At 49.1% G+C, this 24,703-nt stretch overlaps 2 protein-coding genes across 4 annotated transcripts; both read left to right on the forward strand.

The window, feature by feature from the left end:
* Nucleotides 1–340: 340 nt before the first annotated feature.
* DHX37 (DEAH-box helicase 37) lies at nt 341–17,295 on the forward strand (the record flags this gene model as incomplete). The annotated part of the gene is made up of 27 exons (XM_083874179.1): nt 341–443; nt 1,358–1,557; nt 2,451–2,563; nt 3,143–3,467; nt 4,098–4,246; nt 4,529–4,621; nt 5,210–5,306; nt 6,027–6,140; nt 7,084–7,185; nt 7,701–7,815; nt 8,255–8,350; nt 8,688–8,764; nt 9,216–9,354; nt 9,597–9,673; nt 10,204–10,436; nt 11,165–11,276; nt 11,869–11,975; nt 12,311–12,499; nt 12,594–12,718; nt 12,931–13,047; nt 13,157–13,329; nt 13,727–13,841; nt 14,231–14,368; nt 14,639–14,733; nt 15,190–15,263; nt 16,261–16,358; nt 16,911–17,295. 27 exons carry the CDS (start codon nt 341–343, stop codon nt 17,006–17,008), a joined length of 3,474 nt encoding a protein of 1,157 aa, XP_083730305.1. The 3' UTR covers nt 17,009–17,295.
* Nucleotides 17,296–21,859: 4,564 nt separating this feature from the next.
* On the forward strand, nt 21,860–23,199 carry UBB (ubiquitin B). Of its 3 annotated transcripts, none has more exons than XM_083874163.1 (2): nt 21,860–21,983; nt 22,426–23,199. In XM_083874163.1, the coding sequence occupies exon 2, from the start codon at nt 22,432–22,434 to the stop codon at nt 23,119–23,121; it is 690 nt and encodes a 229-aa protein (XP_083730289.1). In that variant the 5' UTR covers nt 21,860–21,983; nt 22,426–22,431; the 3' UTR covers nt 23,122–23,199. The 3 variants fall into 3 exon arrangements, with proteins under 3 accessions (XP_083730289.1, XP_083730288.1, XP_083730287.1); XM_083874162.1 differs by having other exon boundaries at nt 21,876–21,988; XM_083874161.1 differs by having other exon boundaries at nt 21,895–22,022.
* Nucleotides 23,200–24,703: the final 1,504 nt, after the last annotated feature.

Raw genomic sequence — 24,703 nt, forward strand, 5'->3', positions numbered from 1 at the left:
GAAGGGAGGGAATGGGGTGGGATGGGAGGAGTGGAATGGGACAGGACGAGACGGGACAGGATGTGAAGGGAAGGAATGGGGTGGGATCGGGGGTCCCGGTCCCGGGGCCGCCCCGCCCCTTTTCCCGCCCTTGCCTTTTCCCGCCCCTTTTCCCGCCCTTGCTTTGCCCCGCCCTTGCCCCGCCCCTTTCCCGCCCTGCCCCGCCCCTTTTCCCGCCCTTTTCTCGCGAGAGCCGCCTGCCCGGAAGTGGCGGCAGCGCGGCCCGCACGTGTGTCCGCACCGGGCCGGGTCCTGTCGTGTCCCCGTCATTGTCACCGTCCCTGTCCCCGCCACCGCCGCCATGGGCCGAGCGCGCCGCCGGCACAACTGGAAGGCGCGGCTGCCGCAGGGCCCCGCCCCGCCGCCCGCCGCCGAGCCGCTGGAGCTGCCGCTGGAGCTGGGAGGTGCGGCCGGGCCCTCCTTATTGATAATTCGGGCTAAAAGGGGCGGCGGAGCTGCTGAGACCGCGGTTGCCGTCCTGTCTTTGCTATGCTTTTATTACATTTTTTGTTGTTATTCCATTTAAAACTCCCCAGGGAGGCGGTGGAGGGGCCGTCCCTGGATGTGACGCTCAGCACAGGTTGGAGTTGATGAGCTCAGAGTATTTTAAGAGCCGAATTTAACCCCTGGTTCTGTCATCTGCATTAACAGCTCTGTTACAGCAGTGAGCAGCCAGTTCAGGACTTGGGTCCCTTCCCAATCACAACACTCATTATCTATTAAAACAACTATTAACATATTTCTTAACTAAACATTCCCTTTCTCAAATGTTACTTTTTTTTAAGGCTATTCCATTATTCTATTATTTTAATTATTCAGAATTTAGTAATGCAGTTTTTTAGTATTAAAATTTAGGGAGTTTTTTTAAGGCTATTCCATTCCTTTATTTTTTTTTTTTATTATTCAGAATTTAGTAATGCAGTTTTTTAGTATTAAAATGCACTGGTTCCTGTTCAAAGCAGGAGGCTGGAGAGTCACCCCAGGCCACACTGTGCCCTGACCCTGGGGAATTGAGTAAATAGGCAAAAATTGCATAATGTTGTTACATAAATCATGGAAAATCTCCCTCAGGGCTATAGAAAGCTCAGGGTTATTGAATCCCCCAGTTTCGAGGTCTTTGCCCTTGCTGATGTTGCAGGATTTTTATTGGGTTTTTTTGTTGTTTTTTTTTTGTTGTTTGTTTGTTTTGTTTTTTGGTTTTTTTTGGGTTTTTTTGGTTTTTTTTGGCTGGGCATGAGGGTTGTGTTTGTTAGAAACAGCTAAATCTGGCCTGGTGCTGGATAAGGCTGAGCAATGTGCTGAAAATAATCCACCTGGCACGAGGGAATAATCAAAGCCTTGCCCTCAGATGGAGCAACGCTGAAGGGAATTGATGAGAGCAATGCCCTAGTGCTGCCAGCAAAAAAGGCAAAGAAGAAAAAAGCCTCGTGCGTTGTGCAACAGCAGAAGAAACCCCTGAGCAAGAAACAGAAGAAAAACCTGCAGAAAGTTTTGGAGCAGAAGGAAAAGAAAAAACAGGTGTGTTTGCTGTTTGTGGCAACAGCAGCAGCAGCTTTGTGCTTTTCTATTAAAATGATGGTTTGGGCTTGGTGTGTGGAGAAAAGATGGGTGATGGGGAGGAACTGGTGAGGGGTGTGAACTCTCAGGGCTGTGCAGGTGCTGAGGGTGATGTTACAACAGCAGCAGCCACCCCTTTTCTGGGCATTGTGGCAAAGCTACACCACCCATGGGTGCAGCTCCAGAGGGGGAAGGCATTCCCTGCCCTCAGTGCTGCAGGAACACAGGTGGTTTCTGGCTCCAGGTTCCTGTTCTGACCAAGTGTGCAGGTGTTGTGGAGTACATCCCTGGCAGTCAGTGAGTTATTGCATTTTAAAGCACTCTGTGAGCAGGAGGTGTGAGCAGCTGTGGCCTGCAAAGCTCTGCACCCCTAACACTGACCTGTCAGTGCTTCTGAAATGCTTATTGTGTGTTTTCAGTATGGAAATAAGAGTTTTTCTGTCTTGGTAAAGCCTTTCCAGGCAAAATTCCTGGCCCTGTTAGAGTCTGAACAAAGGAACTCTGGTTTTGGAGTTGGTTTAAAACTGGCTGCCTGACCTGCCAGTGCCATGTCCCACCTGAGGGATTTGAGGGGATGGTCCCATTGCTTCCAGTGCTTTAGTTCAAATCTATTTCCTTTGCTGCTGTTTTTAGGGTGCAGCTGAGCTGCTCCTAGCAGTGATGTCAAGTCCCCATTTCTATTTTTGCTTCATTACAGGGCTGAAATCTTCACCAGGCAGGGCTGACCCTGGAGCAGCAGGAAGATTTTACATCTGGATTTTCCAGAGCACACCTTGGAATGCTCTTAGTGCCAATCTGGAAATGAAATGATTGATGAAACAAGCACTGATTTTGGTTATTTTCCCCCCAAACAGAGAGCTGAGTTGCTGAGCAAGCTGAACGAGGTGCAGGTTTCTGAGGCAGAAATGAAACTCCTGTACACAACTTCCAAACTGGGGGTTGGGGAGCGCATCTATCAGGCTAAAAGGTAAAGGGATTTTGGGGTGGAACCCTTGCAATTGATCACTTTATTTGAACAGTAACATTCTGAGCTATCCCTTGATTTTTTTTTTTTTTCTTGGTGCAAACAGGTTGTTCAGAATGGATGGGGTTGAATAATTTGCTGTTTTTATATGATAATGTGATAGTTATTTTCTTGTATGAGAGGATTTAGTTAAAAGAACTTGGTCTTTCATACAGGATGAGGTGGATGACACAGTCTGCAGGCTTTTGGCAATTATGCTAAACTACAAATTTGGTGGATAAACATTTACTTGTTTTCTTGTACTGGAAGACATCTACTGATGTTGACCAGAGTTGGTAAATTTATCAAGAGATGGATTTATCAGGAGCTGCATTTAGAGATTAAACTACAAAGATGCCTTCAGAAGAAATGAATAAACTCCAGGATAAAAAATGCTTAGATACAAATCCATCAATTGAGTCAGCCAAGGCTTTACTTGGCAGAATTCTGAAAACCTCCAGGAGTGGAGATCCTGGTTTTTGGGGAAGTCATGTCTGGTTTGAGGTCCAAAACACAACTGACATGTGGATGTTTTGTTCCCAGGGTGACACAGGAGCCCAGGGCTGATGTCCCTGAAAAGATCAGGAGCATCAGTGGTGCAAACAAGAGAAGGCACAGCTCAGGTTCAGAATCAGAGCCTGAGGAGGATCCCAGCAGCTCTGAGGAGGAGGAAGAGCAGGAACAAGACCCTGAGAAGCCCTCAGGCAGTGCTGTGAATGCTGCAGAGAAGGCAGAGGAGGGAGTGGGGAAGGCAGAGACTGAGCAGCCTCCAGCTGCTCCCAGTGTCCCAGTCCCCCAGGCAGCCCCCAGCAGGGCACCCTGCCAGCCTGCAGTGTTCATCCCTGTGGACAGGACTCCTGAGATCCAGGTGAGGCTCTGCACTCTGCTGACCAAAGGGGATGGAGGGGAAGGTGTGTTCCAGCAGCTGGGTGCACTCAGGGTTCTGGCAGCTGGTGCAGCTCCAGGTCTGAGCTCTAAATCCGGTCCAGCCACACCAAAACTCAGTTTGTTTTAGGGTAGAAGCATTTATCTTTAGTTTTATATCCAAAATCTATTAACAGCCCTTTATTGTCCTTTGCTGGAAAATCTTCTGAAGTCCCTTTCAGCTTCGCATTGTTTTATATATTTTGCTGGATGGTTTTGCCCCATTTGTTGTAGGTGGGGCATTGTTTAGGAAGAAGGAAAGCTTTTCATGAGTCTAAGCAGACGAGACAGTTGTGAAATGAGTTTTCTCTTGAAGTGCTGTATTAAGAAACTCAAGGGACTCTGAAGTTTAACAAATTAAAGTGCAGGGCTTGCCCTCTGCTTTCTGGGAAGCTGCTCTGATGGCTCTGGCTCTCAGGCATATTCATGTGCTATTAACTGGTTTAGTCACAGGCTTGCAGAATTCCTTTCTGTGGGTTTTATGCTCTGAGGAAGGTAACAGTTTTCAATCCAAGGAAAACAAAAAAGGAGTGAGGAAACAACACAACTAAAATCTGTGTTTTGCACTGTTTAGGAAGCAAGATTAAAGCTCCCAATCCTTGCAGAAGAGCAAGTGGTCATGGAGGCCATTAATGAGAATCCCATTGTGATCATATGTGGGGAGACGGGGAGTGGCAAAACCACACAGGTGCCTCAGTTCCTGTATGAGGCTGGATATGCCAGGTAGGAATTGGGGTTTGTGTGCAGCAAATGGAGTTGCATTGACAGCATTTTGGGAGAAACTTTGCTGTAATCCGTGGATCTTCAGATCAGTACAGATATATAACAGAAGGGAATCCCAAAGCTCCTGTCTGTGTTTTTATTCCAGCTGTATCTAAAAGTGAGGCTGTGAGACTGATGCCACTTAATCCAGAACCATTAGTGAGAAATCCTGTTGTCACATTTTTGGGCTGCTCCTCTGTTTAGCTGAAACAACTCATCCTTTTCTTTTCCTGTCCCTGTTAGTTCCAACAGCACCATCGGGATCACGGAGCCTCGGCGTGTGGCTGCTGTGTCCATGTCCCAGAGAGTGGCCAAGGAGATGAACCTGTCACACAGGTGAGCTTGAAAAACACCTTGAGACCTTGCTGGAAGGTGGCACTGAGATGCTCTATGTGAATTGTCAGAAAAACCCTTTTTCTGACCCAGAGATGGGGCTCCTGAGAGGGATTTAAAGACTTTTATTTCATTTTCAGTCTCATTAGAAGGATGAGACTGTACAGATGTTACAATTCACACTGTCACAATCAGAAGCCAAAATATTTCCTAATTACAATAAGTGATTTTTGCCCTACCAGTTTTTGCCACACTGTTAATGCCCCTAAACCAATCATCTAAAAATACCCCATGTGGGTCTTGCTACAATACATCTTTCATAGTTTTATTTCTCCAAAATTTCTGGTCTATTTGCAAAGTCCTCATTAGAAACTTGTTTCCAGTTCCGTTTCTCTCTCAGCAGTGCCTGTCCTGTCCCATGGCTTTTCTCAGTCAGCATTTCTTATCTCAGAGTTTGCACACAGGTACAGACTGTGTGAGCTCTGCCAGGCTTTGGGAATTCCCTACAAATCCCTTTCCCACAGTGACTGACATGGATTTCCTCATTCTCCCCGTGTTTTTTCCCACGTCTGCCCTGGTATTTCCCCACAGGGAGGTTTCCTATCAAATCCGATACGAAGGGAACGTTACAGATGAAACAAAGATCAAGTTCATGACGGATGGTGTGCTGCTCAAAGAGATTCAGAAGGTGAGTTGCTGTCCTCAGTGTTAGAAAAAAGGAAATGTTTTGTATAGCTTGGGAAGAGAGAGCAGCAGGAATTTATTGCAAGTTTTTCAAATCAGAATCCCTTTCAGCACCAGAGATTTGTTTCACCTTTGCCCTTGATATTCCTAACTTAAGTCCCTAAATGTTATTTTATGTTGCTATTATTAATTGCTATAATGTAATATAATATAACATAACATAATATAATATTTAATGTAGAATATATATTATATAATAAGTAGCATATAATATGTATAATATGATATATATTACATGACATAATATGACATAATACATATAATATACATAATATATATAATAATATCTGTAATATAATGTAATATATGTGATGTGATATATATAATATGATATAATGTGATATGATACAATATATGATATTTTAGTATAGTATAATAGTATGGTATAGTATGATATAATAATATAATATTAATATAAAATTATGTTCTATTATAATATTATGATTATGATAATGATTATGATAATGATTATGATAATGATTATGATAATGATTATGATAATGATGAGACTTGGGAAGCAGGCTGCTTTGTTTATGGTGAGTGCATTAAACTATGTGAGAAATCCAGCTGTGGATGGGGCTCAGTGCTTGTGTAGCTGTGGGCTGTCCTGGCTTACACATCCTTGGCTGAGGCCTCCTGTGCTGAAATCCATCTCTCTCCTCAGGACTTCCTCCTTTCAAAGTACAAGGTGATCATCATTGATGAAGCCCACGAGAGGAGCATGTTCACAGATATCCTGATCGGCCTCTTGTCGCGCATCGTGCCCCTGCGGCACAAGGTGAGAGGGGCAGGGCACTGCCCTGGCCAGGGAGAGGCTCTGTAGGGGGGATTCCCTGTTGTTGGAACCCTGGAGGCTGAAAATTTCAGCCTTTCTGTGCTAAAAGGTGCTGACCCTCAAGCAAGCACCACCTTTGACCTGAGGGTGTGGAACAGGCTTCCAAAATTGAGTGATGGCACTGGGGTTGTGGGTGTGTGGTTTGAATGGCATTGTGTGATCTCACAGGGTGAAAAACTGACATTTAAGATTTTAGTATATAGTAATATATATGGGGCAAGATGGAGGATTTGGGGTGTTGTCCAAGTCCTTCTTCTTCACCTTCTTCTTCCTTCTTCTTCGTGGGTTTGGCTGATTTTCTGTAGTTGAGTGAAAAAGGTCCACATTGTGGGCTTTGGGTGGTCATTATTGGGTCAGAAATATAAATAATGTAGGTGTCACCTCGTTATTGGGTGATTAGCACTTAAATCACCTTGGAAAGAGTTAGAGGCATCCACTTTACCTCCATTCTCTCTCTTTCTAGTCAGAGCTCACAGCTCTTGAGGCTGTGACATAGATAAGGATTAATAAACTCTGAGTCCCAACACAAAATTGTGATTCCTGTATATTAATCCCGGCTCTAACACAAAGAAGTAAAGAAAATAAAAACCTCACACCTGTGATGTGGAATTCCATGGAAATCTGGCAGAAATAACCCTCAGTTTAACATATTTGTCTTTCTGAAGCACAGAGCCCACACCAAGGGGGAGATAGTACATCTCAGTACCAAGAGATGACTTTTCAGGCAAAATCCAGTTCATTTGAGACTTGCAGTGCCACAGGACACGTGTAGATGATTGAACAGCAGCAGCCTGGGGGAAATGAAGGTGTTTATTGTTGCACTGGCTGAGGCTGAGCTGTTTGGGAGATGTTTGGGGCAGGGGGTGACAGATTTGTGTCCCTGCAGAAGGGGCTGCCCCTGAAGCTGATCATCATGTCGGCGACTCTGCGAGTGGAGGATTTCACTGACAACACCAGGCTGTTCTCTGTTAAACCTCCTGTCATTCAGGTACTGTTCCCCTCCCTGGGAGCTGAAATCAAACCTGTATAAACCTTAAATAAAGCCTTTAAAACCTGGGAGCCTTTATAAAACCAGTTACAAAACAGGCAGCACTTTAATAGTTCCAGCTGGTGCTGAAATCTTTCAGATGCTGATTTCAAAACAGGCATTTTGTTCAGGCTATTGTTTCTTCTGGGGCTTGGTCTTTTCCTTTCCACTTTTATCAGAAAACCACCCTGGCAGAATCTGATTATCTTGAGAAACTCTTTAAGTTTGATTCAGGGGAACTAGAAAGCCTCAGTCTGAGTTGATGCTGTGAAAGGGAGAAAAACTTTGGTTTTTAGCATAGTTTTATGGTGTTCAGACAACACCAGTAATTTCTGTGTGCTTGGTATTTTGTAGGTACCAAACCCAACAGATGAACAGAAATACAGTTTGAGCTTTTCTGGTTGTCCCATGAACACTGTGATGATTGTGTGGAGTTATGGCAGCAAACCAACCCTTAACTGGTATTTCCTCTCCAGGTAGATGCAAGGCAATTCCCTGTAACTGTTCATTTTAACAAGAAAACCCCCCTGGATGATTACAGTGGGGAGTGCTTCAGGAAGGTGTGTAAAATCCACCGGATGCTGCCTGCAGGTGAGAGAACTTCACTGCTGAGAGCCTCTAAATTCCTCATACTGAACATGTCTGAAGTTTTTGTGGTTTTTTCCCTTCCCTTCCCTTCCCTTCCCTTCCCTTCCCTTCCCTTCCCTTCCCTTCCCTTCCCTTCCCTTCCCTTCCCTTCCCTTCCCTTCCCTTCCCTTCCCTTCCCTTCCCTTCCCTTCCCTTCCCTTCCCTTCCCTTCCCTTCCCTTCCCTTCCCTTCCCTTCCCTTCCCTTCCCTTCCCTTCCCTTCCCTTCCCTTCCCTTCCCTTCCCTTCCCTTCCCTTCCCTTCCCTTCCCTTCCCTTCCCTTCCCTTCCCTTCCCTTCCCTTCCCTTCCCTTCCCTTCCCTTCCCTTCCCTTCCCTTCCCTTCCCTTCCCTTCCCTTCCCTTCCCTTCCCTTCCCTTCCCTTCCCTTCATTTTTTCTCTTGCAGGTGGGATTTTGGTGTTTTTGACAGGCCAGGCAGAAGTTCACTCTCTCTGTAGAAGATTAAGGAAAGCATTTCCATACCAAAAAAACAACAGTGCAGGTAATGATATGAAAACTTAAAACTACAAATTTATCCTGCTGAGAAGTGAGCTTGCTTTGCATATAAAAATGTGAACTTTTATTTCAAAACCACAAAAAACAAGGTTTGGGGAAAGGGCTCATTGTGGATAACTGTCATAAATTATGTTAAATTTTGTGCTGGTTGGAGTTTGGGAAAAGGTCCCTTTCAGTTCCCCTTTTGCCTTCAGTGTGACAATTTCCTTCTTCCACCCTGTGCATCCTCAGAAAGGTGGGAGTGGGACCAGACTCCTCCCAGCACCTTTTCCACGAGGCAAAACATGCTCAGCTAACAGTTTTTCCACTGGCTGGTTTTGTAGGAGGAGAGGATGACAAAGAAGACTCAGTGGAAGAAATCAGGAAATTTAAGAAGTCGAGGAAGAGGAGGAAAGTTCTGGTAATGTGTGATGGGTAAAGAATTCCTCCAAGAGACGAGAGGTGCCTCCCTGCAAACAGCACTCCTGTGGAGTTGTGCCTCTCACCAGCTCCTCCAGACTTGCCTGAATTCCTGTCCCCCCAGGAGTTCCAGCAGTGCTGCTCACACTGCTGCATGTTATGGGCGGGAGATTGGTTCAGATTGAGTACTGACCACTAAAACTTGAATGGAAAGAGCTCCAGACTTGCTGGCACCAAGGCTGCTCCTCATCTCACCATTTGTTACCCAAAATTTGGTGCCTCTGTTACCAAGGAGGGTGTTTGGCTCGTGCTGATGCACTTTGTTTAGGGGATACACTGATCCCTCTGTCACCTTTAGGGCAACACATCTTTGGAGTCAGTGCTCGGCTTTGCTTTCAAAGTGCTGCTTGTGTCCCCCTCTTAACGTGTTGTTTTCATCTTTTCTTTCTCAGGCACTCCCCAAAATTGATCTGAACAGTTACTCTGTGGTACCAGTGGATGAAGGAGATGAAGACAGAGACATTGACAGTGATGATGATGCTGCAGGCTCTGATCTTGACCTGGATTTAGGAGATGGGGACTCAGGAGAAGGTTTGGCTCACGTGAAAGAGAGAATCACCTGTGACATGAGTTGTTTGTCCTGTGCTGAGCTGTGGCGCCAGAGCAGCCCCATGTCATGGGAAAGCTGTTCAGGTTTTCCAGCTCCAGTACCAATTACTGGCACCAATTTGTACCAGTTACTTTGCTGGTTTTAATGAGGTGGTGTTGGTGGAGATGTTGTTGGGACTGAGCCTGGAAGTTGGACTGATCAGTGTTGGTTTGTTTCCCCACAGATGAGAAATCCGACTCGTCCCTGCCCCTGTTTGTGCTCCCGCTCTATTCCCTGCTGGCACCAGAGAAACAGGCAAAGGTAACGGATTTATTGTCACAATGAGCAGAAGATCTTAAAAGATCTGTGTGATCATTGTCTGAAACCACAAGTGAGCCAAAATTCCCACCTTGGACTGGCTGTCAGCTTGAATTGCCCAGTGGGCAGTTCAGTGTCTGAACACAGCTCAGAGCTGGTGTGGGCTCCACCTGGAGCCCCTGTGGTCATTTCTGAGCCTTAACCGAGCTGGACAAACAGCTGGAGACACAGAGTTGGGTCTCTGCTCTGACTTTTGGGTTCCCCTTGCAGTGCCATATGTGCTGCCATCCCTTTGGAGCCCAACCAAGATGACTGCCTGCCCCCTTTTCCCCTTGCTCCTTTCTTCCTTTTCTTTTCCCTTGCCTCTTTCTTCCTTCCTTCCTTTCTTTCCCTGCCCCTTTCTTCCTTTTCTTTTCCCTTGCCCCTTTCTTCCTTTCTTTTTCTGCCCATTTCTTCCTTTCTTTCCTTACCCCTTCTTTTCTTTCCTGCCCCCTCCCTGTCCCCACCACCTCTCACCTCCCCTGTCCCCGCAGGTGTTCAGGTCTCCTCCTGCCGGCACCAGGCTGTGCGTGGTGGCCACCAACGTGGCCGAGACATCCCTGACCATCCCTGGCATCAAATACGTGGTGGACTGTGGGAAGGTGAAGAGACGTTTCTACGACAGGATCACGGGGGTCTCATCCTTCAGGGTCACCTGGATCTCCCAGGCCTCGGCTGACCAGCGGGCAGGGCGGGCCGGCCGCACCGAGCCCGGACACTGCTACAGGTCAGCCCTGCTCTGCCTGGAGGAACATCCCTGGAGGGCAGGGAGAGGGAACTCTGCAGAGCTGAGATATTCTAGAAACAAGTGGCTTTATTACAAGGGTCGTGGGTAAAAAGGGCTTTGCCTTCAGTCACCATCCTCGACTGAAGCAAAGCCCCAAAAGAGAGATAGAGGAGAGAGAGTAGAAGAGAACTAAGGGGTAGAAACAGGGTAAGAGTAGGGGGAAAAGAGCAATAAGGCAAATGCCCCAACCTGTAAATAATGATATGATTTAATTATATGATTTTAATGTAAATACTATCCACAGCTGCCTTTTTGTCACCCCTGCATTTCTTGCTTTCAAGTGTTTGAGTCTTTGCAGCAGCTTCTCACGCTGCTTCATGTAAACAATATTGTATTCTTAGAATTTATCTTTCTTGTTCTCTGAGAGAGAACTTGACTAATGGTCATATGGAGTCAGGAGGTTGTAACCTCTTTGGGCCAATCTTGGCCCTCTGTACAAAATGTATATAAGCTTTTGGAGTCAGATAAAAAAGAGCCTTCCATGTTTCCCCAAACTGCTGCCTGCTGTCCTCTGTGAAAGTCCTCTCCCACGTCACAACGTGTTGCCCCTCTAAGGGCAAGAGTAACAGCCTTTTTCTTTTTCTTTTAAATCCTTTGCTAATTTTTCCTGTGTATCTTTTGAGTTAAAGTTTCTTTTAAGGGTCTAAATAGTGCTTCTGGTCCACTAGGTTATACTCTTCAGCAGTTTTCATGGATTTTGAGAAATTTTCTGCTCCAGAAATAACAAAGAGACCAGTAGAAGACCTGATTCTGCAGATGAAGGCATTAAATATAGAAAAGGTGAGTTGGAAAGGGCTTTGTACTACAGCACCCATTAAAGTGGTTGCCTTTAGGAGCCAGAAACCAACAGAAATGTATTTTATTGTCATTGCTTGAAGCTGTGCCTTGTAGAAATTAAGTCTCTGAGAGTCCATTTTGGTCCTGCACATTGTAGAAGCTGCTCTGAATTCCACTAGGCCTTAACAGACATGTTTGTTCAAGGAGTAAATGCTTTCTTATATTCTTAGAGGTTAAAAAAAACCCCCTTTCTAAACAGGGTCTGTGTTCTGGAGATACTGCAGCACTTCCAGAAAGCACAACACTTAAATTTAGACCTTAAAGCAGCCAGCCCTGGGCGGTGCCTGCAGTCAGTGCCAGCCCAGGGTGATTCTGGCATTCCTGTTTCCTCATGTTTTTGTCCCAAGCATTTCCTGCCATTATGTGTCCTTTCCTTTCTCTCCTGCCAAACATCCTAAATGTTTTTATTTGGTACAGGGAACCAGAGGGGAGGATTTCCCTCCCTCCCTCCCAGAGCTCCTTGCTCTGCTCAGACCGTTTCCCAGTGGGGGCCATGTCAGTGATGGACTGAGTGGGTTTTTCTCTTTCTTTTTAGGTCATCAACTTCCCCTTCCCAACACCACCTCCCACGGAAGCCCTGGCAGCAGCTGAGGAGCTGCTGATAGCCCTGGGTGCCTTAAAGGAGCCCCCCACAACAGGGAGGTAATTCCTGTGTTCCCCCACTGATGTCCTGCCCTGCTGAGCCTGCTGTGGGCTCTGCTCTGCTCCTGCCTCCTCAGCCCTCACATCCTTGGGCACAGAGAATGCCATCAGCTCAGTCTCTGTTTGTTTCACTGGCCCTGGGTGTGTTTGGGCAGTGAAATTGTGCTGGGAGAGAGCCCCATGCAGGGCTGTGTTGGGAAGAGGAAATCTTCCCCCCAGCTATAACAAAACCTGAGAAAACACCTCAAATCAATTGGGCCGCCAGAACCAGGAGCACGAACTCGTTCTAATTCAAAGTTTCCTTCATGACATGAGCTCTCTTTTCCCTCTCCCAGGCTGAAGGAGCAGCTGGCAGCAAAGCTGAGCTGCCCCATCAGTCCCCTGGGCAGGGTGATGGCCACTTTCCCCGTGGCCCCTCGCTATGCCAAGATGTTGGCCCTGAGCAGGCAGCACGACTGCCTGCCCTACACCATCACCATCGTGTCTGCCATGACTGTCAGGGAGCTCTTTGAGGAGTTTGACAGGTGAGTGTCCCTGTCACAGCTGTGTCCCTGTCACACTCTGCCCCTCTCCCTGTAAAGCCCAGCACTCACAGGGGCTGTTCGGTGCTTCTTCCAGGCCAGCAGTGAGTGAGGAGGAGGCAGCCCAGCTGAAGGGGAAGAGAGCCAGGTTTTTACAGATGCAGAAGGTCTGGGCTGGGCAGGGACCAATGCAGAAGCTGGGGGACCTCATGGTGATGTTAGGTACAGATTTCCCTGTGCCATCCTGTTCTCCTCCTGTCACCCCCAGCCTGGCACAGCAGAGTCTCCCCTGTGCTGTAGGACTGAGCTCAGAGGTGTTTTCCAGGCTGTTCTCTGGGCAGCCTCCACTTCCCCAGCACCCAGAGGAGACTGAAATGCACACATTGCCTGGGTTTAACCAGGAGAACTGCTCTCTCCTCTCTGTGCACTCCCAGGAGCAGTGGGGGCCTGTGAATACGCCGGGTGCACCCGCAGCTTCTGCGAGGAGAACGGGCTCAGGTACAAAGCCATGCTGGAAATCCGGCGCCTCAGGGGCCAGCTGACCACAGCAGGTGGGTGAGGCTGGGGAGGAATTGCTCTGTGTGTCCTCTTTTGGTGATGGCACATCCCTGAGCTGATTTTTCTCCTGTTGAGTCTCCTCTCCCCTCGTTTTCCCCGCAGTGAACTCGGTGTGTGCCGATGCCGGGCTCTACGTTGACCCAAAGATGAAACCCCCAACAGAAGCTCAAGTGACCTACTTGAGGCAGATCGTGCTGGCAGGGCTGGGGGATCACCTTGCCCGAAGGATTCAGGCAGAGGAGCTGCTGGATGACAAGTGGAAAAATGCCTACAAGGTGAGCAGCTTGGCTGGGCTCAGTTCCTGCTCCCCTGCGTGGCAGGAAGATGCTCCTGTGCAAAGCCCAGGTTTTTTTGGCTGGGTGCAGCACTGAGGATGCCTGTGCTGGCTTCCTGCAACTCTTCTCTGTGGGATTTAAGTTTGCAGTGTTGCCATTTCCCTCTGCTCACGTAGGAAATGTTATAAAAGAGCTAAGAAGTACCATTAGTTCATCTTGTAAAGTGCTTGGTGTCTCCAGGGAAGGTGAAGCAGAAAATGATGGGGTTATTAAAAACCTCCATCACTTAAAGCTTACAAATGCACATCTGAGAGAGGCTGAAATGAGATGCAATGAAGGAATTGAATTGTCAGTAACTGCTCTTAGCTCTGCTTCAATCTTTGTTGCCTCCTGCCAGACTGCACTCCTGGAGGACCCAGTGTTCATCCACCCCAGCTCAGTCCTCTTCAAAGAGCTCCCAGAGTTTGTGGTGTATCAAGAAATCGTTGAGACCACAAAGATGTACATGAAAGGTGAGTGCAGTGGGGCAGCTTGTGCTGCAGCCCTGGTGAGGAGCTCAGAAATGCCTTGGCAGAGTGTTTTCCCCCTGTGCTGGCTGAGTGCTCTCCTTACTGAGTGCCTGTGACTCCTCGATTTGGATCTTTAAGGCTTCCTAGGTCTGCATCAGGAGATAAATTGGCCTTTTTAAAAATTCATCTGGCAGAATTGGCTGGAGCAAAGCTCAGCTTCTGCTTTGCCCCAGCCCTGCCAGCCACAGCTGATCTCTGAACAGATTTTTTACAACATAAAAAAGTTCGACTTTAAAAATGAGAGACAAATAAATCTGTGGAGATGAGATCCTGACCGTGCCCTGTACCTGTGAGGCTGCAAAGCTGCATTTAGTTGTGTTTTCTCTCCTCAGGTGTGTCTGCAGTGGAGCCTGAGTGGATCCCTGCCCTGCTGCCACCCTACTGCCACTTTGGGAAGCCTCTGGAAAACCCTCCTCCCTCCTACTGCCCTGGCACAGGCCGAGTTCTCTGTCACAGGCCCAGTGTCTTCTGTAAGTGTCACTCAGGGCTGTCCAGGAGCTGCTTTAACAAGGTCAAGCTCTGCTTGGTTTGTCCAAAGAGCTCAGCGATGGTTTGAGCACCTCCACGGGGTTTGTAGCATTGAAATATTGGCATTTCCCATTGAAATGGGCACTTTGTGGAGGGCTGGGTGGGGCTGGCAGTGCCCTCCCCTCTTCTCTTGGCAGCAGAGTTGTGCCACCTCCCTGGAAATGTTCCCTCCTGGGGATCAGGGAGGAGACTTGGCTGCTCTTTTATTCCAGACCGTGTGGGCTGGCAGCTCCCTGCTGTGGAGGTTGATTACCCCGAGGGAATCGAGCGCTACAAACACTTTGCCAGGTTCCTGCTGGAAGGAAAGGTGAGTTGTGTTCCAGCTGCATCATTTCCCTGATGTTATCAATAAATTTTCAGCCCAATTTTTGGAGGAGATGAGCCTTTATGGCTTCATTTTTTTGTGTCATCACTTGGTGGTGGATGGAAGAGTTTGTTGTGGTTGATGAGGTGGGGAAGGTATCTTTAAAACACAAAAAAAAGCATGAAAAATATCAGTGTTTCAGTGAAAAGACACCCCCAAATTTAAGTCCTGTTTGTGCAAGGTAAAGAAAGATAAATATCCCGTGTTTTTGTCCACCCTGAGACAGAAGAATTGTCCAACAAGTCAGGACAAAACTTATGGACAGGAGAGGAGAGGAGGAAGATGGTGATGGAGAATATGACATGGAAATCTGTAGTAGCACAAGTTCATAGATGATTGTTATCATGTAACAATTAATTTACCTTATTCATGAGATAATTGTTGTAACAAATCTTGCAGGTCATTACAGAGCTGAGTTCATACAGCAAGTGCCTCCTGTCCAGCCCCCTCATAATGCTGAAGACATGGTCCAAGTAAGTTGTTAAAAAAAAACCTCAGGTCGTTGTCTCCACCAGACACTTTTCACTTCCTTTCTAAATATAAGAAATTCCGTGCTGAGAAGGGATTGTGGAGACTGTGATCTTGGCTGTAGCTTCAGGGCAGGGAAAATGAATTTTGAGTTTTCTCACCCAGAAAAGTGGTGTCCCAGGAGAGCTGGTGGTGGTGAGGGCAGTGCAGGACATGCGGCCTGCTGGCCACTGCTGGTCACTCCTGGCTGCTGCTGGGCTCTGCTGGCCACTCCTGGCCACTGTGGCCACTGTGAGCTCTGCTCCTCACCCCTGTGAGGATTGACAGGTGAGCACTTCTGCCCTCCCTGCTCTGCTTTGGAATTTGGCCCCTCACTCTGCCTTTATTTCTTTTAAAAAACATCTTTCCAACAGCTTTTGGGTGGTTGTTTTTTGGGTGTTGTTTTTTTTTTGTTTTGTTTTGTTTTGTGTTTTTTTTTTTTTTTTTTTTTAATGGCATTTATAGGCCTGTGGCCCTCCAAAAGGCTGTAGGTTGTCATTCCCTTTCTCTCCCCTCATTCTCATTTACCAAAATGAGCTTTCCCAGGATCTGCTCTGACTTTTCCTGGAGTTGATAAGCCCAGGGGGTTGGGAGGATTGTTAAAGGTGACAGATGTTATCTGAGGATCCTACAGTGACCAAGTGTTTTCCTGTTTTAGTCAGTTCAGAGCTCAGCCTGGCCCCTGGGGGCTCCTATTTGCTTTACCTTGAGCTCTGCAGCTGCAGGGGAGAGACAAGAACAACCTGCTGCTGCTTTTAACCACAAGAAGTTGTGGTGTGGGGGAAGAAACTCCTTGTAGTGAATTTTCCTCAGCCAGTGGCACATTCCTGTGTGCAGAGGTTGTGTTTGTACATCTGTATTTAGCCTTTTCAAAAGATGCAGAGTTCCTAAATGCTGAATGCTCTAGCTGTGTTTAAATTGTGCTGATGAACATTGTTTTATTGCACCATTTCATTGATCCAGGCTGCAGCCCAGGACAGAGGCCCTCCTGCAGGCTCTAGTTGAGGAAAATTGTGATAATCGTGATGCTTTGCTGGCTGCATGGAGGAAAAACCCTAAATGTAAGTGTTCTGCTCACCTAATTATCAGTCATATCAGTGCAGTACCTCGAGCACTCTTGAATTATAATTTCAAAAACGGACTATTTCACTTCTTAAGTTCCAAATATTTCCTATTTTCTTACCAGAAGCAATAATGCCCTGTGTTTGATTCTTGTGAAAAACTACAGAGAGCACTTCAGAAAGCAACATTTACTTGTATTCTAAGATTTTTTTTTCTGTAGTTGTAACCACAGTTAAAATGTATTAGACTGTGGTGCTACTGTCTATGGATATGTTGAAATTTTTTTCCTGGTGAAATGGATTTTCCTAAATATTGGGTGGTAGATGCTCAGAATTCCTTCACAGAAGCAGCAGCAAAGCGCTGCAGTGGTGGCTCACAGAAATCCCTGTGCATGGAATTACCCAAACTCCAGCACCATCCCTGCAGTGGGATGCTGTGGGTGATCCCACGGGAGATGATTTTTCCAGGCAAACTGTGTAACTGTAAACTCTGCTCCTGTTCCCTTGCAGATCTGCTCACAGAACTCTGTAACTGTTTCTGTTCCCTTGCAGATCTGCTCTCAGCCTATCGCCAGTGGCTCCCCGAGGCCATGCACCAGGAGCTGGCCCTGAAGTGGCCACCAGCAGCCCTGTGTGACTCTGGGTGTTGATGGACTCCTTTTCTCCAAGATGTTTTTAGAGCTTTCCAAGGGTTTCCTTGGAATCCTGAAGCAGATGGACTCACCAGCTGGAGCAATACCTGTTTGGAAGCAAATCAGGTGTTGTTCTGTTTTCCCACAAGTCCTGCCAGCTGTTTGGCTGGTATTTCATAATGTTAATGACAATAATATTGATATGGATTAATATTTCATAATATTAATGATAATGGATAATTTTATCCATTGTATTTTACAGATTTTATTTTTTATTTACCTGAAGTTTCTCTTTGGACTATATTAGTCACATGAACTGTAATAAATATGTAAAATTCTTAGTCTGGATGAGAGAAATGTTTGTTGTGTGGGGATGCTGCAGTGAGCAGAACATCAGAGCTGTGCAGGCACATCCTAATGGGTGTCAGCACATCCAGCTGCAGACAGAACCTGGGCAGCAGCTCAGGACAGGAAGCACAAAAATGAGGAAACTCGTGGGTTGAGATGGGAATGGTTTAATTAGTGAAGGGAAAAGGCTTGAGCTCACCTTCCCCTGAGTCCTGTGTGTCCATAATTCCCACTGCTACCACCACTCCTACACCTCAGGGCTTCCACTCCCTCCCTTCAGGGGTGAGGCCAGGACGTGAATAAACATTAAAAATATCTAAAGTGCAGGAACAGCACCTTTAGATTTGAAGGCAGAAGGAAAGAGCAGCCCCTTGCACTGTGTATTGTCAGTCAAACGCTGCAGCACCACTGGATTTGAGATGGCTCCAGGCAGGAGGGTGCTGGGGGCTCTTAGCAGGAATCACAACACATGTCTGCAAACTCGGCTGAGCAGAGGGAAGAAACAACAGGCAGTTATTGAGTGAACTGGGGAATTTCGGCTCCTCTCGAAAATGGGGCAGGAAAAAGCAAAAAAGTTCGGTTTGGTTGGGTGAGGGCAAAAAGTGGAGATGCCGGGGATTGAACCCGGGGCCTCATACATGCAAAGCATGCGCTCTACCACTGAGCTACATCCCCTTGTGAAGAAGCTGCTTGCGCAAGCTTATAAAACCATAGGAAGAACCGCATGCTGGGCCCGGCGGTGACACCAGTGTGACACCGCGGTCATTTCGTGTTCCCTGCGCCCCGCGCTGGGCCCAGCGGCGGCAGCAGCGCCCGCGGGATCGGAGCGGGATGGTGGCAGCTCCACCTGGGCGGGACCGTAACCTCATAGACCAAGATGAACGAAATGAAAGCGCATCCGTCCTCGTTAGTATAGTGGTGAGTATCCCCGCCTGTCACGCGGGAGACCGGGGTTCGATTCCCCGACGGGGAGGTTGTGTATGTTTTGTCGCCGGGTGCCATTTTTTGTGGGCGGCCCCGCGCAGGGTTTGTCTGTGACGCTGCCGTGGAACCCCCGGCTGGAGGGGCGGGACAAACCCGGCAGAGCCGCTTTTTGTGCCCGGGCAGGAGAACGTGTGGAACCTCCCGCTGCTGTTGGTACCTGCGGGTTCTCTGGGGTCCTGGGAGTGGGAATGGCTGCGGGAAGTGGGAATCCCTGGACGCCCCAGAGCAGAACCTGTGTGGGACGGCGCACAGGGGGGCGCGGGGCGGGGTCGTATCCACGGCCAGTGAGGGCGCTCTCGCCCGCCGAAATAGCTCAGTTGGGAGAGCGTTAGACTGAAGATCTAAAGGTCCTTGGTTCGATCCCGGGTTTCGGCAGAAGCTTTTTCTTTTTTTGTTTTTTATTCTTTCATCTCTGTCTGTCTGTCTGTCTCTCTCTCTCTCCCTCCCTCCTTCCCTTCCTTCTTCCTTCCTTCCTGTCTTTTGTCTCTGTCTTTTCTGTCTGTCTTTTCTTTCTTTCTCTCTTTCTCTCTCTGTCTCTCTCTTCTTTCTTTCTCTCTCTCTTTCTCTCCCTCTCTCTCTTTTCTTTCTCTCTCTCTCTCTCTTCTTTCTCTCTCTCTTTTCTTTTTTCCTCTACTGTCAAGACGGCTCCTTTTGCCTCGGAGTGGGTGTGCCGTCCCTGCGTCGGGCGGCTGAGCCGGTGCCAAGTCAGGGGTCCCGCCTGTGGGACTTTTGTGTCAGGACCCGCTTCCCGCAGGGCGGTGGCGATGAACCGGCCGCTGCTCGGGGATAACCTGGCCCGCGGGTAGCTCGTCTCAAGCCGTCCTCGTTAGTATAGTGGTGAGTATCCCCGCCTGTCACGCGGGAGACCGGGGTTCGATTCCCCGACGGGGAGGTTGTGTACATTTTTTACGTGATTTTTTTTTTTTTTTTTTCCTGCACAGATTTCTCTCATTTCCGACGGAGCAAGAGCGTTCAGTTTTCTGTGCGAGAACCAGCGTGTCCCCGTCTTTCTGAGGGCTGCCTGAAGACTCTGCACAGCACCTCCTACAGTGCTCCCGAGTTTGGCGGGGCTCGGTGCGACCCCGGCCCCCCGCCCGCTCCTCTCCACACCGGGACCGGCTCAGCGCGGAGCTGGTTGGCGGGCAGAGCGAGGAAGTCGGGCAGGGGGATGTAGCTCAGCGGTAGAGCGCATGCTTTGCATGTATGAGGTCCCGGGTTCAATCCCCGGCATCTCCACGCGGGTGTACTGCTCTTTTTTCCCCGCTTTTCGGTGATGTTTTATCCAGTTGAAGTCACCGTGTCCAGTTAAGGAGCAGCAAACTGACCGTGCGGCTGAAATGGACACTTCCCAGTGGCGTAAAGTGGTTTTTATTTTTCCATTTGGTTCTCCTCAGGCCTGTGCAAACACACACGGCTTTGGTGTCCCATCTGTGCACTAAGGGACACAAGAGGCCCAAAAAGAAGGACAAAACACCAAATCCCAAAATGCAGGGGGACAGTGGCCACTCATCCCAGCCTGACACTGCCTGGTAGTGCAGCCCTGCAGCCACACAGAGCTCAGGAGCTCTGCCCCACCTTCCCAGAGCCAAAGGAGAAGGAGAGAAGCCAGGACACCACAGCTGGCTGCACTCCCTGACTCTGCTCACTCCCCTCCACTGCCCTGCTCAGCCCCTGGGCAGCGTGAGCAGCTTGGGAAGAGCTCCCAGGGAAACAACCTGAGATCCTGGGGTTGGCTGAGGAAAGAAACTCTGTGGGGCTGGGAGAGCCATGGCACAGCTGAGAGGTTTGGACCAGAGAGACCAAATCCCTGAGACAGCTTTGATCTGCACAGCTCAGTGGCAGCTGTTCTGTCTCACTGCCCTGGTTACCTACAGCAGCAGGGAGATGACTGCTGACAAATGCAAAGTGACATTTCCTGCCACACTGACTGAAAAAGCTCCTTGTGCTATTTATTTACTCACTCATCTTACTTCCAGTTGTTATTTTGAGCCAATATTTGGCTGCAGCACTGGTAAGTGCGAAGATCCCTGATGTAAATTTTCCCCTGGATCTCCCTGGCCAGCTGTACTTCTGGAATGTGCCCTGCATGTAAATGTAAGAGAGTTTGTAGTAACAGGCATGAAGTAACACACTTTTTTTGTCACAAAATACTTCCCCATGTGCCTTTTTGATGATTTTCTGACCAGTCCTAAGTGCTCACCTTATAACTAAAACTACAAGCTTAACATTCTTATTCACTTTCTGCTGAGGAAAGACATAAACCTGAAAAGTTTCTCCAATTTTTGATGTTTATACACTCCCAATGCACACAGTGTCAGCCACTGAGCACTGAGATGTAACCAAAAGACTTCTGTGGCATTTTTTTCCCATCTAAACGACACAAAGGTTTGAGATTATTATCACTACAGCTGTGGTGAGTGTTGATACAAACACAAAGCAGCAGAGGCCAAAGAGCTCCCCAGAGCATTCCCAGCTCCATGTGTCAGGCATTTTTCCTCAAACCACAAAACTCTGCTCCTTTCCTTGCTGGTGAGCAGCCCTGGGTGTTATCAGTGTCCCTTCCGTTGTCCTTGGGCGCTGCCAAATGAAGGATTTTGTAGGCAGATCTTACTGAAAGGCACTGTTTGCATCTTGCAGACAAAGCTCCCCTCTGTTCCCAGCTGCTGTGCTGCAGTTTGGGGAGGATAGTACAGCAGAGATCTATCAGAAGGTGCTCTTTGAGAACAGAATAACAAATAGGCATTATTATTACTATTATTTCTAATTTTACGCTGATTTTAATGAGTTGTAAGTCCCACTACAGCTGATACACACTCCACTTTATGTGTGCACACACGCTCATTGATTATGTCTCAAGCACACCATCTGCAGGATTCGCTCTCTTTATCCATCAGGCCTTTCTTTGTCCTTCACATCCCCTCTCCGGGCTCCCTGATCTCCATCCCCTTGCAGCCCCTCTTTCCTGGGGTGTTCCCTGCCCTTCCAGGCTGCTCCATCCTCGGCCCCAGCACCGCCACAGCAGCCAGACCCCTCCTGTGGCCTGTCCCTTGTCCCTCGGGGCTCTGGGATAAACCTGTTCCACCGTGCCCAGGTGGGTGACACAGAGAACCCTGCCCCACCACATGGAGGCCGAAAATAGAAATAACACTCGAGGGGCGCCTCGGGATAAAGCAACGAATTCCTTCCCTCAGGAGCCCCCTCACGACTCCTTCCCTCAGGAGCCCCCTCACGGTGTGAGGCAGAGCCGACCCTCGCCCTGCCCCATGTGTGGAAGCCAAGGAGGTGTTTTTCAAATACGTGCACAACTGAAGGGTTTAAACCCCTGAACACATAACGAAAAGCTCCGACAGAAGCTTTAACACGCGGCTGCATTTCCAAATTGGGGTCACTGGGATAACCCAGCCACAGCCCCGCTCCGGCGGCTCCGTGCCGGGTTTTGCGGGCGCTCCGCCCTCCGTCCCGCGCGCGGCGGCCTCAGCGCAGCCCCCGCGAGGCGCCGATCCCTCCGCGCCACCCTCCCCGGCTCCACCCCGGCAGGGAGAGTGGAGGCGCGCGGCGCGAGGAAAATAGTGCGCGGCGGAGTGATCCGAGGGCGGGGGCGGAGCGCCGGCGGAGCCATATAAGCACCGAGCGGGGGGATGCGTGGCGCAGTTGGCGCTGGGTGAGGTTTGTGGTTTGGGCTTGGTCGAGCAGCGCCGCGGTGAGAGCTCGGCGGGGAGAAGGGCCTAGACACGGGCTGGGCGGGCGTGCGGGCGGATGGGAGGGGTGTGTGTACTGAGGAGCTGCGGCTGGGGGCGAAGGCAGGCAGTGATGGCGGGGGAAGGGCCGGGACGTTGCCTTCGCCTTTAACGGCAGCACCGCGAGGCGGTGGCGGGGAAGGGGCAGGGCGAGCGGCCACCGGCAAAATGGCGGCGGCGCAGGCGCAGCGGCGCTTCAAGATGGTGGCGGGCGCGCGCATCGGGCGGGAAGGGGAAGCGCGTGAAGGCCCCGCCCTTCAGTTTGATGTGGGCGGGGCTTGCTCTGTGACGTCACGGACGGTCACAGCCCTGGGGACGGGGAAAGGGGAACAGGCACTAAAGCACGGCGGGTTTTCCCTCGTCCAGGGAAAAATGCAGATCTTCGTCAAGACCCTGACGGGCAAGACCATCACCCTTGAGGTGGAGCCCAGCGACACCATTGAAAATGTCAAGGCCAAGATCCAAGACAAGGAAGGCATCCCTCCTGACCAGCAGAGGCTCATTTTCGCTGGCAAGCAGCTGGAAGATGGCCGTACCCTCTCCGACTACAACATCCAGAAAGAATCCACTCTGCACTTGGTGCTGCGCCTCAGGGGTGGGATGCAGATCTTTGTCAAGACCCTGACAGGCAAGACAATCACCCTTGAAGTCGAGCCTAGTGACACCATTGAAAATGTCAAGGCCAAGATCCAGGACAAGGAGGGCATCCCTCCTGACCAGCAGAGGTTGATCTTTGCTGGCAAGCAGCTGGAGGATGGCCGTACCCTGTCTGACTACAACATCCAGAAAGAATCAACCCTGCATCTCGTGCTGCGCCTCAGAGGTGGGATGCAGATCTTTGTCAAGACCTTGACGGGCAAGACAATCACTCTGGAAGTCGAGCCCAGTGACACCATTGAAAATGTCAAAGCCAAGATCCAGGATAAGGAAGGCATCCCTCCTGACCAGCAGAGGCTGATCTTTGCTGGGAAACAGCTGGAGGATGGCCGTACCCTGTCTGACTACAACATCCAGAAGGAGTCGACTCTGCACCTTGTCTTGCGCCTGCGGGGTGGTAACTGAACCAGCAGGTTGTTGCTTCTAAATAAAAGGTTCCCTGCACATTTTCATTCCAATAAAAAGCTGTTGCATCCATAAAAAGTTTGTGTCCTGAGTTACATGCACAGCCGTTCGTGACACCACCAGACTCAAATAAACAATAATTATGTAGTTTCCACAGACAAAGGAATTGCAAAATGGCCTTATGCAAGGCTTCCACATGCTTGGTGACTGTAGCTAATCCCTCAGCCGTGGTTTCCCTGGGGTTGTATAAGTGTTCTGATACCTGGCTGAGGCTCAGTGCCCGCCTGCAGATGTTACGGTGCCGTGGGCGTTGTGCAAGCAGGGAAAGCTGGAGATGCTCCCGGGTCGGAAGGCTTTGAAACAGCTCCTGGTTGCCCAGTAACTGCCCTTATTTTGGGATGAGTGGAGAAACAGCGGAAGGGTGATCCTGCAGCTCTGTCCCAGGCTGAGGTTACAGGATGTCACTGCTGGTCCTGCAGCCCTTGGGCTGGAAAAGTGGGGTGGGAAGTGTAGATCTCATCAGTTATGGGGTGGACTTGTTTTTTTGTCAAGCATAATGGCATTAAGCAAGCAGCAATTTCAGATGTACTTGCTGGAAATCTGAATGTGCTTCATTCCAGCTGTGCCCAAGTGGAAATGCTGCTGAGCTGTCACAGAGAAGTCCCTCTGTGTAAAAGCTGTAAAAGCCCTGGCAAAAGGGAAGTTCCCTCTCAAGTATTTGTGGTGGAGGTTGCAGGAGGGGCTGAGTTAACCATGGGTGTGTGGGGAGGGGAAAGGGAGAGTAAAACAGAAATGGCCTTTCTAGGAGTGGTCAGGTGGACTCACCTGTGGAAGGGGATACAGTGGGAGCTCAGTAAGGGTCTCAGCTGGTGACTGCCTTCAGGGGGACCAGAAGGGATCTTGCACTGCCTGGGTGGGGTAGCAGGGTGTGACTCCAGTAACACCAGTTGCTTTTATTAGTAAATAATAAAGGAGCCTGTAAGGAGCAAGGCTGGAACACCAGGATCTGCTGGGGAAAGCATTTGAATGCTAAGAAACTAAATCCTGTGTGGGTGGGAGCTGGTGCTGTGCCAACCTGGACATCCTGGCCTCTCCCACTGGAGAGAGGCTCTGCCCACACTGCCCTGGCTCAGTTTGCCACTGTGTGAGCTTTCTGTCCTTTTGAGACATCAGAAATCACAAACTGAGCATCTCCTCAGCAGAACTCCTTAAACACAAGTGTCCCTGGAATGCAGGGAGCGTAACTGCAAGTGCTTCTGATTTCAAGGCAGCCTGATGCCATCAGGGAATATCAAAAGCCTCCACAAATCACTGCAGGGCTGTGCTCTAAGAAATCCTTTTATTTTCACTATCTCATTAAAAAATCTTTACAGTGGCATATTTAAAAAACCACAATGCTGGATGAATCTGTAAATGGCCTGGAGCAGGCTGCAGCCAGGCAGAGCAGGAAGCCTGGAGGAGAAACCTCTGCTGTGGTCTCAGCCTCTGCTGACCACGAAGGGAATGGCATGAAAGTTGTGTCAGGAGGGTTAAAAGGGGTGTTAGGAAAAAGTTCTCAAGAAGGGTGGGAAGTGGTCACAGC

The sequence above is a fragment of the Zosterops lateralis genome (genome assembly GCF_965231275.1).
Source record: "Zosterops lateralis genome assembly, chromosome: 17".
In the NCBI taxonomy this organism is placed as follows: domain Eukaryota; kingdom Metazoa; phylum Chordata; class Aves; order Passeriformes; family Zosteropidae; genus Zosterops; species Zosterops lateralis.